Source organism: Siniperca chuatsi, linkage group LG11 (genome assembly GCF_020085105.1).
Source record: "Siniperca chuatsi isolate FFG_IHB_CAS linkage group LG11, ASM2008510v1, whole genome shotgun sequence".
Lineage (NCBI taxonomy): Eukaryota > Metazoa > Chordata > Actinopteri > Centrarchiformes > Sinipercidae > Siniperca > Siniperca chuatsi.
Window position 1 is genome coordinate 21,662,282 of NC_058052.1, and position 14,166 is coordinate 21,676,447.

The 14,166-nt window shown below is 39.4% G+C and overlaps 1 protein-coding gene across 2 annotated transcripts; it reads right to left on the reverse strand.

Annotated features, from left to right (window-relative positions):
* Positions 1 to 322: 322 nt before the first annotated feature.
* On the reverse strand, positions 323 to 10,359 carry LOC122884073 (polyribonucleotide nucleotidyltransferase 1, mitochondrial). 2 transcript variants are annotated; one of them, XM_044213419.1, is made up of 28 exons: positions 10,124 to 10,359; positions 9,776 to 9,836; positions 8,718 to 8,792; positions 8,295 to 8,400; positions 8,114 to 8,163; positions 7,909 to 7,972; positions 7,776 to 7,823; positions 7,512 to 7,625; positions 6,992 to 7,178; positions 6,584 to 6,635; positions 6,284 to 6,341; positions 5,989 to 6,085; positions 5,794 to 5,896; positions 5,528 to 5,598; positions 5,220 to 5,256; positions 5,039 to 5,105; positions 4,862 to 4,951; positions 4,671 to 4,724; positions 4,290 to 4,399; positions 4,052 to 4,123; positions 3,531 to 3,594; positions 3,352 to 3,435; positions 2,991 to 3,074; positions 2,724 to 2,830; positions 2,488 to 2,543; positions 2,217 to 2,295; positions 2,058 to 2,105; positions 323 to 1,969 (listed from the first exon to the last, which is right to left on the reverse strand). In XM_044213419.1, the coding sequence occupies exons 1-28, from the start codon at positions 10,240 to 10,242 to the stop codon at positions 1,814 to 1,816; spliced, it is 2,313 nt and encodes a 770-aa protein (XP_044069354.1). In that variant the 5' UTR covers positions 10,243 to 10,359; the 3' UTR covers positions 323 to 1,813. The 2 variants fall into 2 exon arrangements, with proteins under 2 accessions (XP_044069354.1, XP_044069355.1); XM_044213420.1 differs by lacking the exon at positions 10,124 to 10,359 and adding an exon at positions 9,550 to 9,617 and having other exon boundaries at positions 9,776 to 9,823.
* Positions 10,360 to 14,166: the final 3,807 nt, after the last annotated feature.

Below are 14,166 nucleotides of genomic sequence, written 5' to 3' on the forward strand. Positions count from 1 at the left end.
TTCCCGGTCCATTTTTCACAATTGAGAATGACTTCCGGATGGGAGCCGAAACGTCTTGATTCTGAAAACAGTGTCCAGATGACTACGACTGAAACCTTTTCTACGATAGAACACTCCTGGACGAATGAGGGACTACACCGTCTTAAACAAAGACATTATTTATAATAACCAGTGGGTGTTAAAACAGAAAAATAACAGTTTTTCACACTTTTTAATTCATTTATGGATTAATTACTTTCTAAACATCTAGGACCAGATAGCTTGACATTAATCTTCTTCCAGCACTTGCCAATCGGACCAATAAGCCAAACCTACACACAAATGATTTCAATACCACCTCAGTTTATTAGTACAGATATTGAGCAAATGTCCTCCAGCCTAGAAAAAAATACTCCATGCTGCAGTAAGTACTGTACTTTCCCTACCCAAAGGGGGACAGTTCTTATAAAAATGATAATGCTCCAAGCAGTATTGGACAGTGCAAAGGACTCTTTCTGTTCTTTGTATTATTCATAAAACAGTTTCCAGTTCACAACATGTTAAATGGAAGAGCGTATGCACTGACAGAGTTCAATTAATTGTATTAAAATTGTCAACATTTTTACCCAATGGAGATGACATCTTAATTTGCTGCTTATTTCTGCCACAGGGTTAGGGGTTAGGGTTGAGAGCTATAATTCTGCCAGAGATCAGATAAATTACCATGGGGGCAACCAGATCCAGGCAGAGTGTGATCCAGCAGTTCCATACATGGGTATTTTCCCATTTCCTGAGCCACAGGGCTGTACATCTCTTGGGTGTAGAAAACTCTCTCTTCACCATCAGATTACTTGGGAGCCCAGCGGCTGAACCCTGCACATATCAAGCTGTTGTCTTTATGGGACTTACTATTTGTGACAAGGTCCTTGTGTATGTCCCCATTTGAACCACCAAGACAGGAATTACAGCAGCTGTGTATAAAGACAGCCTTTTTACTACTAGGCATGCTCCAGGGTGGGTGGAAGATGTCTTCAAACAAATCAAAAAAATAGTGTGGACCACTGCCTGGTCACTGGTTGCTAAAAGGTTGCAACACAAGATCAGGTACAATTGAGAACAATTTATCATGTCTTTAATTATTCTTTTTTTTCTTTGAATTTAACACTACAAAGCAACCAGTGACTGTTTTATTTACAGATTACTCACATATACTGTGAATGCAACACAACATAAAGGGAATATTTAAAAAAAAAAATAATCGTACACTTCTCCCACTGTGCTTTCTTTGTCCATATCTTGATCCTGGCAGCTTAGAGGACACACTGCCACAGTAGACACCAAATATGGAAGTCCCATACCGCAAGAGGCAGTAATATCACACATGAATAAGAAACCCATTGTTAGATTGTGTCTGTTAGGTAAAAACTGCTAGGTGACTGTTGGGGGAAACCCTCTTACTGCTTGATTCTGTCAATGCTACTTGAGTTGGCAAATCTGAAAACAAGACAACATGAAAGGGGATATTTAAAAATAAAAACATATAGAATTTTTTGCTTATTATAATCTAAGGGTTCTTCTCAGTTTGTGCATATCCACTGAAGCACAATGACAGCAGGACACTGTATTTGAAGAGCTGCAGTTCACTCCAGTGCAGTTTAATCACATCCATACCCACAACAGCAGGGTAAGCCTCTTTATGTACAGCACTGGTTCAGTTTGTGACAATATCTGATGCTCTTGGCTTGGTAGATTTCTCACAAGGACTATTGTGTAGCAAAATCTTCTTTAAATCCACTTTGGTGGCTAACAGAAGTTAGCCTGTTGGGTTGGTGTGTCACAAATCGGTGCTGGTTGTGTGGCTGTTGCTTGAACCCATGGAGATGCTCTGTTTCTCACTTAATGTCTTGACGACAGTTGCAGCAGGAGATTGAAGCACCTTCCGTGAAAGTCTCATTCTGCCGTCTGTTGGGTCCCGTCCAAAGTACTTGACCTGTTAGCATAAGTTCAGTCAGAGACAATGAGCCCAGTATGTAAACACACTACTTTTGACAATACAGTGTGTAGTTATTGACACATACCTGTATCTGCTGTCCCACTTCTAAACCCAAAGCACTTGGATGTTTGATCTAAAAGAGGAAAATACAAAAGAAATTGCCTTTAAGTAGTGATTTCATTCTCAAACACTCATAGAAACATGGACACACAGGAAAATAGTATGCAGAGGCAAATTTACTGACCCGTTTGTGGTCCAGTTGTGAGTTGTGCAGCAGGACAGCACTCATGTTGGGATAAAGTTTCACCATCACACCAATGTCCCTGAAGTAGAGCAGGAAAAGGCTTCAGAAGCTGTGTGAATGCTAAAAGGTTTGATTTATCCATAGTTTGATCCCAGTGGGATTTTCTTGACTATTGAGAACATGAATATAATTCTCCCAGATAGCATGTTTAAACTGAGTACTAATGACTGGCATCAAATTCTGTTTTACAGTAAACATCACAATGTATAACCTTATCTCAGTGATGGTGGCAGTGTAGATGGCACCAAACTCCAACTGCTGTTCTTGCTGCAACACAAAACAGAAATACACATATATGTTCATGTACAGCCATGAATTTACATACACAAATGCAAACAGCCTCATGCTCACGTCAATGTCAGGCACTTTTTCAGCACTGTGATATTTTTCAAATTTTTCTAAAATAAGCAGTTTTTAAAAAGGCCCCTACAAGTGGTGGAGACTCACATCATCTTTGCAGATGTCACTGATGAAGTCTTGGGCTTCGTTCATGGCTCCTGGCGTTGGAGCGAACACAGAGAAAGTTTCCTCGTCCACCTGACTTATTGTCACACCTTAAGAAGAAAAACCAAATCTCCAGTTTCAACATTCTGTTAAAAAGTCTGTATTGTGTTGCAGACTGAAAAAAAAAACAACAACTGTACTTCATTCACAAAGATCGTTTATGGTTGGTTTTCTGATTCAGTTAAATATTAACATTAGATTACATGTTACCTGTTTGAGCTTGTAGCCTGCGAAGGTTATAGCCCCCTGGACCAACGAAACGTGCTCGTCTGGAAACTGGCACCCGGACATTTTCTGAAGACAGAATGAAACTCTCACACATCAGCTATCAATACACAGTACTGCTTGATAGGCAATATAATCTTAATGCTCAGTAGTCCAGCCGTCATCCCTACTTATCTAGCTCCACCAGTCTTACAGATCGTTACTAGTTATATCAGAAAACTTTTCACACCATTCTCTGACGTAGTGCACCTTTAAAGCGTCTGAAAAAGAACATGTTCAACTTTAACCAAGCGTGTCCCTCTTCCTTTAAAATGTACACAATTTTATGTTCAAACACAAAACTTACCAACAACAGGTCCATTCTCCTTCCTAGTCTCTCTGGGTTTTGCTATACATTTGTTCATGATGCCCAAGATTTCCTTCTTTGCCACTGGAACATAATAATATTGAAAGAAAGGCCATCAAACCACCAAACACTTTATTCTTTCGTTTGAAATGTTCAGTTTCACTGCCATTTGAGCTTACCTGTGGCCTGTTGGATAGCCTCCATGACCACCTTCAGAGGCAATCCTGGGATCTTCACGTCAGCCTGGAGGTTAAATAAGGGTGTGTAAAATATGGGGCAAAGGACGAAACTCCAAGAGCATAGCTGTGATTTTGTTGAGTTACTGTATGGGCAGGGTGCAAATCTAGCACATGCAAAGTGTTAAATACCACCAAAACTCAACAACATTATAGTTACAGTCATCAAACCAAAGCAATGGTTCTTTTTCTAAACAAGATCCTGCTTGGCTGGCTGTGACAATGATTCAACACAGTGTGGCAGTATCTTTACTATATGACAAACAAATCCTAAATTAAAATCTGCCCTCGTCTCTTCTTTAATGTTTCACACAGCGCCAAATTATATTTACATGACACTGGAATTGGGCCAAGTTAAATATTTCTTTTCAGGTAAATCTGTTTAGTTTTCCTGCCCTTTTCAGCTACCAAGTGAGCCAAAAAGTTTATTTTAGACACTTGCTATGAGTTATCAAACACAGTACCTGTAAAGCAGTGATGCCCTTGTTTGTTCCTGCCAATTTGAAGTCCATGTCTCCAAGGTAATCCTCTATTCCCTGTTTAGAAAATAATAATTAGCTCATATTCAACATCTCCAATATAATTAAGCTGAGACATTAGCTGTAACTTTTTGAGGATTTGTATTGCTTAACTACACTTTCTCTTCCATTTGGTAGTGATAAATGGTTGGTCACATACTAGCTACAGTTGTAATGTATGTACCAGAATATCAGTTAGTAATCTGTAGTCTTGGATCTCAGCAGGTTTCTCTGGGTTAGCCTTGGAGATGAGGCCAATTGCTACACCTGCCACAGCAGAAGAGATCGGCACCCCTGGGAAACACAGATTTGGACATATTAGCTACGTATTACACAATTGCACTTTACTAAATGTGTATAGAAAAACTGAAGCAAAACACAATATAGCTATCCTATCCTATGTATCCATCTTTAAATAGTGGTGTCTATTTGCTTTTAGTAGCATTATAAGAATTGGTCAAAAAAAGCCTCTATCATGGAACATATAAATATTCATATTTCATTGTATTGTTGAGTTAATTATTGTCTTTTAATTAATACATTTCATGCATTCCCACTCCAGTACCTGCATCCATTAGAGCAAGGCTGCCTCCACATGCTGAAGCCATTGAGGAGGATCCTGAGAGGCGATAGAGATGGAAATAGGGAGAGGAAGAAAAAAGAAACAAGTCTGAGACACCCTGGCAGACAATTAACACATTTTCTGTGACGACTGTATTGTTTTTACACTTTCAAAAACTGTGTCACCACACTCACCGTTTGACTCAAGCACCTCAGCAGTGACCCTGATAGTGAAAGGGAAGTCTTTAGGAATGACTGGTCTCAGAGCTTTCTCAGCCAGGGCACCTGGGAATACACAAACATGAACAAATACATCCACATCCACACAGTCTTTGGTAGTGGTTACACTGAAAACAAGTAGAACACACAAACCATGTCCAAGCTCTCTCCTGTTGATGCCTCCCATCTTTCCAATCTCATTGGTTGCATATGGAGGGAACTGAAATTAAAGGCAAGGTTGATTTTAAGTTCACCTTTAAAACTAAAGAACTAAAACTAAAAAGAGTCATACATCTAATAATGACTTTAAAAATGAAAACGCGATTTCACTCACTTCATAGTGAAGCATGAAGTTTTTGTCTTTAATGCCACTGCAGAAAGAAAATGAATGAGAGACCTTGGTAAAATTGTCTTTTCAAATACTTTTAATGGTTTATTTTAGACAGTGTGGATAGTTTAGGCTGCCACATAGGCAGGTTTGCCACATACACTGTGTGCCAAGCATTCAGATGTAGACAGGAAAGTACTAAAAAGGTGGTTTAATGATCTTGAGAAGTAAGAAGCCAAACTATCTTGACTGTCCTGATAATGTAAACAGCATGAATATGTAGTTTCATGTGTGAAAATGAGTGATCATTTTACCTCAAAGCTGTGGTGATAATATCTGCTTTGATACTGGATTCCAGGGAATCAAATGTGACACTGCTCAGCACCTACAGGAAAAGGAAGAGGACGAGGACCAGAGCGGCCTTTTCATAGTAAAAGTCTATTTTTCAGAACAAAGAACCTCAAGCCCAACAAACATCAGTCTTCTATCTCTTCCATCTAATTTGGGCACAATGGTGTTATTCTCGCCCAAAATATACCTTTCAAATGAAGGTTCTGTGGCCTTCCTGCTCTGTACCTACCTGTGTTTGTCCTCTCTGGAACAAAGCTGAGCCATGCAGCGGTTTGAAGAGGTCAACATCACAAGAAATGTTCCTTAAAGCAGTCAACTCCCTCCCATCACACCTACAACACGCAAAATCAGTTTTTGAATCAATTACAAAGGCTCATCATGTGTCATGAGAATATAAATTAATTTCGCTATGGATGGTGCTTACCTCTTGTACTCATTAAGCACTAAATTGCGAAAGATTTCTTTGCTCACAGTGTTGAAGGATTCAATGACTTCAAACTGCTCAGCCTGAGGGAATTTTTCTACACATGGAAGACATCAATTGACACTGTTCAGCTGACAGATAGGAACAGAAATTAAGTATACAGACTCAACTGAATTGAAACATAATAAATATAAATATAATATAATATATGATTGTGTGAAGGGAGTTGCAACAATATTTGAAACAGCTACCTTAAAGTTCTTTCCCTGCAACATAAATACTAAAGATGATCTACCTTTTAGGTCCTCTTCGGTTTCTAGTCGAACTTTGTTGATAGCTTCATCTCTTGAAATCTAAGACAAGATTGTGATAAGATATTACTGTTATTGATCAAGAGATAAGGTAATCTTCTGAATTCATAAACACTGTCATATCACTGAGAAGAGAAACTTCACTGATTTAAATTACTTTAATCCACAACAGAAACAGAACTGAACACTCATTGGGTTCAAAATGACCCATGAGGCAGTAAGAGAAAGCTAACACAGAGAGATAACTTCGAGTCAACATATGGGGAACAGACATCAGACTTTACCTTATCGTGAGTGGAATCAGTGAAAACAAGATAGATCTTCTCGGAAGCTAATCTGCAAGGAAGAAAAGGAAATTACTAACATCTAAAACAACATTAATCCTATTTTTGTCACTCAGTTTTGAGAAATCAAGCTCAGATACTGCTTCATCAAGGTCCCCAGTACTACAGGTAAACCCATTGCTGAATAATGTCTGCCTTTGTCTAATTTAAAGACAATTTAATTCAGGAACAAAATCCCTCACGGTGATTTTGTTTTATTCTGGAAATGATATCTAAATACAGTCCTAGTGCTATAGTGATGTTTTAGCACTACATACACAATTCCTACTAAGATGAAACACTCCTTGTATAGCATGTGCACAACCATCAGCTGTCACCTATGGAAAACAGTTTCATCACAGGTCTTACTGGCGAACATGTTCCACCATGTCAGTCGGGGCTGAGAAGACCTTGACCGGGGTGCGCTTGGTGACCTTCTGTTCTCGCGCCAGCTGCTGGATGGCGTGTATGATCTGCTGGGTGTGTTTGACTCCCACCTTTACTGCATGACAAAAGTCTTGCTGCAGCACGTTCTCAGCTGACGCCTCAATCATCACTGGCAGACAGAGAGTCACATTAAGGAAGTGTTGTATGATGCTATCATCAGACAGAAAGAAGAGAGGCTAAATAATAACCTGAGCAGAACATCGCAGATGCTGAGCATATTTGTGGTGATGACATATACACCTAAGTAAGCTATATTTGAGGGTGATAGCTCTCTGCTACGTAGCTGATCATCCCACATGATATTGTGAGGTAAAGTAACTAGATTGGGGAGAGAGAGGGGATGGACTCAGCCTTGATAAATGATACACGCTCTACTAGGTGAGTAGCCTAGTAGTACTAGGCTGAGCTTCTACTGGGAATTTTATAGTGTTTGCCAACTTACTGACTTGACTGCTGGGGGCTCCAGCCACAATCAGGTTAAGACTGCTGGAAGCCATCTCTGCCCTAGTGGGGTTGATCAGCAACTCGCCATCTACCATGCCCACACGCACAGCACCTGTAAAAACACAAACACACAAGCAGTCCCAGGTTAGATCTAAACAAGTGTACAATAATATCCCAGGAATTGTAATTTAATTTAAATGAAAACCAGGATAAAATAGAGCAAAATATGTGAATAGGCCCAAATCTGTTGTGTGCTCCTCACCTATGGGTCCATGCCAGGGGATGTCAGACAGGGCCAGAGCAGCAGAAGCTTTAATGAAAGAAAATATTGTTTTGGTTAAGGATCTAAAAAAATATACTCTGTGGAACACATGGATGGCTGAGATTTAACTCACCTGCATTAATAGCCAGCACATCTGGATCATTGACACCATCAACTGCCAGCAGGTTACAAAGGATCTTCAGGAGAACATTAACATACACGCACACAGAAACAAAAAGTTGGCGAGAGATACACATTAATATTATCTTTGCTCAAAAAGCAAAGGAGGGCAAAACTATTAACACATAATGGTGAAAACAGTTTCAAACTGAACTGACCTGAGTATCATAAAAGTAACCAGGAGGGAACAGTGGCCTAATCGACCTGTCTGAGCAACAGAAACATGAGGAACTGTCAGTCAAAGCACTCAAGTCAAAGGTATTCACATTACAACATCAGCACACAGACCTGCTATATCAAAAGGTATACATATAACAAGACACATTTTTATCAACTCACCTATGAGTCTGCTGGTGAGGATCTCATTGTCGGTGGTGCCCAGCTCTCGCCGCAAATAATTAGTGGGGATTCGACCAGCAGCAGCTGCTTTCTGTCTGTAGTCAACCTGTCAATCAAAATGGACGTTCATTCACTAGAAACCCAGAAATATGTTGCTCTAATGCAGTTCTGTACTGAGGTCATCTGACTCATACGGTCATCTTTCTAGTTCTGGTGCACTGAGTCACAAACGACTGATGACGACGGGATGGATAATACTTTCTATCTACTTAATGATTCTTCTACCAAACCCATTCATGTTACACATAGATGTAACAAGACTAGAGAAAAATTATCCTGAATGAGTATGATACACTGATACACAATCACAGTCTAAAAACAATGACAGGTTGGGAATTTTACTGTGATGTTAAGAGAACATACCACAAGAGGCATGAACTGAGATGGAGAAGGTTTGGTTTTGCTCACAGCAGTCACCATCACAGAGGTCTCTCCCAGCTTCAAATAGAGAAAGAAATGGAACGGTTTACAAAAAAAATATATAAAAATCACATATATCGTCAAACATCTGGGACTGCCCAGCTTAGCCCTACAGCACACTTTATTTCTTCTTCATTATATCTATTACACTAGGACTGGATAACCAACTGGGCAAAGTGGGCTAACTGCCTAAGGGCCCCTTTGGCCACATGTTCCCATATCATGTATCAAGTGGTTTGTGTTCATTTGATTAACTAGCAAATTAGCATATTAGTTTGCCAATACACACCACTAAAGCACAATATCAATTAAAATGATAACAACCTCAGTGTAGGTTCTGCGTTATTACCTGTCTTGTCTACCTGTTTTTGGATGTGCTCAAAAAAGGGTCAGTAGTCATTTTTGCATGAGGCTCCTGAGTGGGTTAATCTAGCCATTTTTTACACAAGCCTTATGAATGTACAGCATACTCTATAACAAAAACATCCTCATCTGAAAACTCAGAAAAGTCAGGGTAAAAGTTACATCAGATAATGTGTTTAAACATAACATTTCTTAATCTGCGAGATTTAACTATTAACTGCTTATATTTATAGTTGGTGAAATATGTGAGTCGATTCAAGTCAAGCCATGTCAATTTTACTTTTAAAGCCCAAAATCACAAATCACAGGGCTTTACAATCTGTACAACATATGATACCCTCTATCCTCCCCTCAATTCAAGGAAAAACAGAATATCAAAATAACTCTTTAACAGGGATAAAAGGGGAGGAACCTCAGGAAGAGCAACAGAGGAGGGATCCTTTTTCCAGGATGGACAGACACGCAATAGATGGTGTATAGCTATACAGAGTAGACAGTGACAGCAACAGTAAAATTACAACATGGAGATGTTATGGAAATATAAATATAAAGTACAAACATATAGGAAGAATATGGATAAGGTAGGACATTGAGCAACTTCCAGGTGCTGCCATGCACCTGTCTGGTGCAACTGTTACCTGTACCACAGCAGATCCATCAGCAAATCTAGCAAACCTCCCTGAGGAGATCTCAAGTTTCCTACAAAAACAACAAGACCACAACACATCAAAATGTTTGAGAAACTAAAGCCACTGTCATATTTAGATGCAGTAATGTTACTTAGGCAATTCTGTGTTCTGGATACCAACACACCCAGTTGTCTGTTCTGGGTCTGGTTAAGAGCTGTATGTGTAAAAGTGAGGATACCAAAGCAACAGATATGCTATGACAGCGGGTAAGTTACAGAAACCCATTATAAGTACAAAAGCATGGCTTGCTAGTTAACAGTTATTGGAACTGAATGTAAGCTTGGAAAGTCAACTCACTTCTCCCCAAGGTCCACTCCCAGTCTTCGTGGATTTGCATGGTTGCTGTAAACACTGTGGTGACATAAACGGACATGAAGGCGGGCAAACGAATGCCCCAGTTGGAGCAAATACCTCATATCTAAAGACCAAAAAAAAAACAAGAAAAATATTAGGGGACAGGCAGTGACTTCACAGTTTAGATGTGCGCGTGGGGGCTTCCATGTCAGTTCGTCACATGTATGTACGGAATTACGTTGTAGAGCCGCGTCTTCTGATTGGACCGACTGTGTGTAACATCAAAAGTGTCCGTACCATCCGATACACAACAATTCCGCTTTAGTTGTCTTTAAAATACCAGAGGGCTTGCCTCCAGTTAACAGCGTTAACATAACATAAGACAGAACTTTATTTATGCCGAGGGAAATTGTTGAATTATTGTAGTAGTAGGCGAAAAAAGGTACGGGTTTTTGTTTTGTGGTCCGGTTAGGGAGAAGGAGCCCCAGTTTGTGCCTCTCATAAATACATGAGCATGATTTAAAGCTTCATAGAGGTGCCCAACATTATAAGTATAATTCCCTTAAATTAGCATCCACATTATATTATATCTTCCATTTGTCCTTTAAACGCTCTTGTTAAAGCAGTTTTTATGCCACATTTGATGTTTTTCAGCTTCTGTTTATGCAGTCTTTGAGTACAGAATGACGCCATGCAACGTTACGTGGATAAACTTCTGGTTTTGACTGTTAAAGTGTTACGTTTTCTAATTTTATAACATCTTTTTGGACGAAACAAATGGTTGATACAAGTCAATCATAATTGTCATAGGCTCATACTGTATTTTTCAAAGGTAGAACAATTTCAGTAACTTGTACGTATAGGCAATATGACTCAATTGCCCATTTAATGGATATGTCTTTGAAAGTAGACTGACATGAGAGAGAAGGTAGCAGCAGCTCGTAAGCCTCAAATATGCAATTTGAAATCTTCACCGCTAGGTGTCACGATTGCCTCTCAAAGATCATCTTTCAGCCTGTAAGAACATTCATAAATAAATTGATCGGCCACCTCCATGTCATAATACATACATCACTGATACTGTACATTTTAAAGATTAAGTAAATGTTTAAATAATTTGTGCTCCTATTTTCATTAGTTTGATCAACCACCTCCCCACCTTTCATATATAGGCTACATCACAAAAACATCAAGTACCTTTTAATTTTAGTTTACAGTAAGTCAGAAAAAATGCTGAGTGTGTTGTCATTGTCAAAAGGCTCCTTTGCTCAAGCCAGCTGTTCCAACAGTTAAACTGTTAACTGTGAAATGTTTCTGATAAAATGGACTTGCTTCAAACAGCCAGTTTGTTCATCTCTTTCAGTACATCAGACAGTCGGTAAATCAGTGACCTTGCTTGCTGATCGTACAGTCACTCTGGAAGTTAGCTTACCAGCCAGAACACCCTCCAGTCAGTCAGTGAGCCAGCTCACAGTGGGACTGCAGCAGTTGTTATGGCAACAGATGAATGTTAACAGCATCTCTAACCGTCTCTGCTTTCGAACATCCACACACTTGCACACGCACAAACATATGCATGCACTCCAGCTAATTGCAGGGAGGAATAGCAGGATTTCACACAAGCACACACACACACACTAAAACAACACAAGCACACATTCCCATTATTACGAAGGTTTTCTTTCTACTAGTATTGTCTTGTTTCCATGGCTCCGGGACACATTGAGATCTCATTATTACCAAGCAGAGCCAGGGACTATTAGTGCGTAATGGACCAGACAGTGTTTTGTGGTAGACTACAAGGATCATAAACAGCTCAGTGGAGGACGCTGTGTTGGTTTGTCTTGATGAGGCTTTACTTTTCAGCGAATCTTCTCATGTAAATGTCCACCGACCAACGTAGAAATCAATTGGTCTTTCTGTCAATCTATATATCAATCCATTATTAAATCATCATGTAGTCATCTTATCGAGATCTCTCTGACCCTTAAATTTATTTGGACCACGCTGTGTAATGGGTGTTGATGATGAGAAGTGATATTCAAACATTTCGAGATTGACAACCAAGACAAAGTGTAGAACCCTAAATTAAATGATACTAGTCCACCAGAATGTGCATTTCCTTGTTTGTGAATGTTTCAGTGATAACATTTTTGGAGAACATTAGCAAAACAATTTGAGCCATAGCTGTAACTGAGGGAAGGTTACCTCCTTGGTCTTCAAAGTAATGGACCAAACAGGTTACTTGTTCCTTGCTGTAATTTTCTTTGCCCAGGTTTAGGAATAATGTCCAAGGGAAAATCGGCTTTGGTGTTTGTGTGTGTGTGTGTGTGTGTGTGTGTGTTTTTGCCTCAGTCACTTCAGGACTCAAGAGGTTTAAGTGCTTTTCTGATTTTCATGCTGCAGTGTTTCAGGAGGTGACAACATGACAGCCTGCGTGAGCTCTGCACTGATCTCTGTTACACACAAATGAACACACACACATGCAGATTTCACAAGACTTTCAACAGGGGTGAAAACTGAGCTTTTTCTCTCTCCTTGTCAACCAGATGTGGCTGTCTTTAAAGGGAGATTATCTATCATCCTAAACATGCAGTGGCAGCTTCACTGACCAGATCTTTTTTGTGTGGAAACCTGTGACATATTTTTTGTAACTAATTTTACAACTTTTCTTGCAGAATTGCGTGTTCCCAACTCTCCGTCAACAGTGTTATTGATATTGCCTGCATTCATCCTTTTCTGTGGTTGAAAGACACTTCTCCTGTCTGTCACAGAAAAGCCACTAATTGGATCCACCCTCCACTGACTAATATGGACATGCATAAGCACGAGGGAACCAGCGTTTAGACAGTTCATAGCGACTTGAATAGGCGAGGCATGATTTCCTTTGTCACAAGCGTGGTAATTACATTATGGCACATGGCAAGGTTCCATGTAATAAGGTTCCACACTCTCATAACAAAGTAGAGCAGAACTGTAGCCTTTGGATACATTAAAGTACCCTTTCTTGCATGACAATTTTTTTTTTACAATTTTGGGGGATTGAACTCTGGTCTCTGCAGTGGTAGGCAAATGCTTTATTCTCCCATAACTGACTTTGAACTGTTATAAACTACTTCACCTTGTGGTAGATCAAGAAGTATTTCTCCAGAGGCCATTACATCTCCATTCACAAAGTTGAATGGCAGGTTAGCTCTGTCAGTATGAATAATAAATTAACCTCACAGGATCAGCCTAATGATTGGATGCAGATCAGAAAACCCCCATTGTGTGTGTGTGTAGACTATCTGGATATGATTGATGATTCATAGATGAGTGGGTCAGTGTCTCAGCCCCCTGCATGATACATGTACAATAAACAACAAGCTGATGCAGTGCTAAACAATCAAATCAGAGGGAGATTCAATGAATAATGAAGAATGTAAAAAAATACAACAAAGACACAGAAAAGGCACTGAGTGTCTTGATAATACCATTGTGGGTCATGTTTGATGGCATACAATAAGTAACGATTATGATAAAACCAAAATTATTAGTTTTAAACAGTTACAGGGTGCAGTTAGCAGATACCAAGTGTGTACTCTTATGAAAACATGAAAAAAGATTTCAGCAGGGAGAATAATCTTCACAGCACTGATTAAACAATCTGTGCCTAAAAAGAAAATCGATGTTTATTTGATTTTTGTCAATTACAATAAATATTTTCATGAAACATACCGAGTAACAAAAATTTGTTTCATTACGACTCTGACCCCTGCATTCCTAAATATTGGCTCCCTGCAATGTTGTTGATCTTAAAAGCCTCTCAGACAGAAGGTAGATAGAATGATTTAAAGCCTTGAGGCCTGGACTTCAAAGAGCTGATTATTTTTTGGTCTCAAGCCTTGAATGCAAAGCGATCATTAAGGCCCCTCTCAAGAACATCAGACTCTGCTGTGGCTCATGATGGCTCAATCTTGATGAAGCAATTAAACAATAAAACAGACCAAGACAAACCTGAAATGTGATGTGCAAAATATTAAATAATATACAAATTTAGAGCTGGT

Excerpts from the sequence above, each read along its gene's own strand:
- LOC122884073 (XM_044213419.1), bottom strand. The coding sequence starts at position 10,242 with ATGAGGTATTTGCTCCAACTGGGGCATTCGTTTGCCCGCCTTCATGTC. Across the intron at positions 8,164-8,294 it reads CCTCACCAGCAGACTCATAG|ACAGGTCGATTAGGCCACTG; the intron begins GTGAGTTGATAA and ends TCTGTTGCTCAG. Across the intron at positions 1,970-2,057 it reads AAGTGGGACAGCAGATACAG|GTCAAGTACTTTGGACGGGA; the intron begins GTATGTGTCAAT and ends TTATGCTAACAG.